At 37.5% G+C, this 2,383-nt stretch overlaps 1 protein-coding gene across 1 annotated transcript in view; it reads left to right on the forward strand.

The window, feature by feature from the left end:
• Window positions 1-2,383, forward strand: part of LOC106880974 (axotactin) — a 67,805-nt gene that overhangs the window by 56,205 nt on the left and 9,217 nt on the right. Inside the window, exons 20-21 of the mRNA XM_052977754.1 lie at window positions 970-1,114; window positions 1,941-2,128. Of these exons, the coding sequence (XP_052833714.1) occupies window positions 970-1,114; window positions 1,941-2,128 (333 nt within the window). The remainder of the gene's footprint in view (window positions 1-969; window positions 1,115-1,940; window positions 2,129-2,383) is intronic.

Raw genomic sequence — 2,383 nt, forward strand, 5'->3', positions numbered from 1 at the left:
CAATGTACATGATAACACTTCCAATCTGTTAAGATCAGAAGCCATGAGAGCCAGTGCCTGGTACTGCATCAGGACATTAGCAAATCTGTGGTATTGAGCAGAATATTTGCTATAGCCCATCTTTTATACCAAGACAAAACAATGTACATGATAACACTTCCAATCTGTTAAGATCAGAAGCCATGAGAACCACTGCCTGGTACTGCATTATTATTATTATTATTATTATTATTATTGTGAGGTAGCAGAATCATTAGCATGCTTTGCAGAAATGTTTGGCAGCATTTTGCCTGTCTGTACATTCTGAGTTCAAATTCTGCTGAGCTCACCTTTGCTATTGATCCTTTCAGAGTTGATAAATTAAGTACCAGTAACACACTGGGGTTGATGCAATCAACCAATCCCCTCCCCTCCCCCAGAAATTTCAGTAGTGCCTTCAGTAGAAAAGATTATCATTATTATTATTGTTATTGTTGTTATTATTATCATCATTATTATTATTATTATTATTATTATTATTATTATTGTTGTTATTTTTATTATTATTATTATTAAGACAGTGATCGGGCAGAATTGTTAGCATGCCCGGCAAAATGCTAAGTGGTTTTTATTTCATCTTCCACTATGTTGTGAGTTCAAATTCGCCTAAGGTCGACTTTGTCTTTCATCCTTTCGGAGGTTTTATAAATTAAGTACCAGTTGAGTACTGGGTTGATGTAATCGATTGAACCCCCCTCCCCTTAAATTCCAAGCCTTGTGTCTAGAGTAGGAAGTGTTGTTGTTGTTATTATGGTGTGCTGGCAGAATCGTTAGCACACAAGAAAAAATACTTTAGCAGAATTTTGCTCATCTTTACATCCTGAGATCAAATTCGCCCAAGGTCAACTTTGTCTTGTTTTTGTTTTTCTTTTGACCGTTTGTCAAAGTTTAAAACTATTATTGTTGTTAGTGCCGTTGCTGTTTTTTCAGCTCCAAATTGATGACAAAATTCAGAAAAGTCTCTACCCTCAGCATCCTCTCGATAACATCAACCACATTCGAGTCGGGTCGCCACGGCAGAAGCTGTTGGATGAGGAAGGAGACATCTATAAGAAGTTTGTAGGAAGAATTTACAGTAAGTAACTTTCTTTTGCCTTCGCTTAACTTTTTAGCAATTAATCCAACCATGTTCGGCCCAAATATTCTTTCTCTTTTACTTATTTCAGTCACTGGACCGTGGCCATGCTGGGGCACCACCTTGAAGAATTTGTCTATCAATGTATTTATTTAGTGCATATCTGTCTGTCTGTCTGTTAGTCTACCTGTGCATCTGTCCCATTTATCTATCTTTCTTCCCATCTATCTGTCTTTCTGTTTTACCAATTATCTATTTGCCTGTTTATCTATCTGTCAGTCTATCTGTCTATATCTATCTATTGATCTATTTATCTGTTTGTTTATCTATCTGTCTGTCTATATTTATCTGTCCGTCTATTTATAATTGTCTTTCTATCTGTCTGTCCATCTATATCTATCTATCTATATGTCCGTATCTGTCTGTCTCTCTATCTGTATCTATCTATCTATCTATCTATCTAGCTGTCTATTTGTCTGTCTGTCTCTCTCTCTATCTATCTATCTATCTATCCAGCTAGCTAGCTTTCTTTCTGTCTGTCTATCTATCTATCTATCTATCTATCTATCCATCTATCCATCTATCCGTCTATCTATTGGTCTATATGTCCTTCTAACTATCTCTTTTCCTGCCTTTCTATCTAACTGTCTGTCTATCTTTTTACCCCTCTCTTTTTCCTCCCCCCTCTCTCCCCCCTCTCTCTCTCTGCCCATCTGTTTATCTTTCTGACTATCAATAGGTTTGTCTGTCTATTGTCTACCCACCCCTCTACCTACCAGCCTGCCTAACTATTTTATATTTCTCCATTTCTCTTTCTCTCTTCCAGATGTCATCTACAACCCACAAGGTGTTCCTATCTATCCACTGAAGGCCTACCTCGACCGAGGAGACTCCAAGAAGGTTCAAATCTTGACAGGAGCTTTATACAACTGCAGCGTGTCTGACTATGTTCCACCCACATATAACATCCAAACTGAAACCACTGTCCCCACAACCACCACTCTGCCACATCGGGTAATATATTTCTTACAACTTGGGGTTCATTAATGACAATGTAACCTTTATATAATCAAGGTATCATTGGCCTGATGATTAGCAAGCTGAGTATTCCTCATTGTGTAAGTACTACATCAGAGGATCTGCTAGCTAGGAAACATACAGAGCTTGGATTTTACCTGCTCCATTCCCTCAATTTGGATTTTTATTTGTATTTAGAAGCAACACAAGCTGCTAACTGTGTAAAAAAGTAATTCTCTTTTCAGCTGATTG

The sequence above is a fragment of the Octopus bimaculoides genome, chromosome 28 (assembly GCF_001194135.2).
Source record: "Octopus bimaculoides isolate UCB-OBI-ISO-001 chromosome 28, ASM119413v2, whole genome shotgun sequence".
Taxonomy (NCBI): domain Eukaryota; kingdom Metazoa; phylum Mollusca; class Cephalopoda; order Octopoda; family Octopodidae; genus Octopus; species Octopus bimaculoides.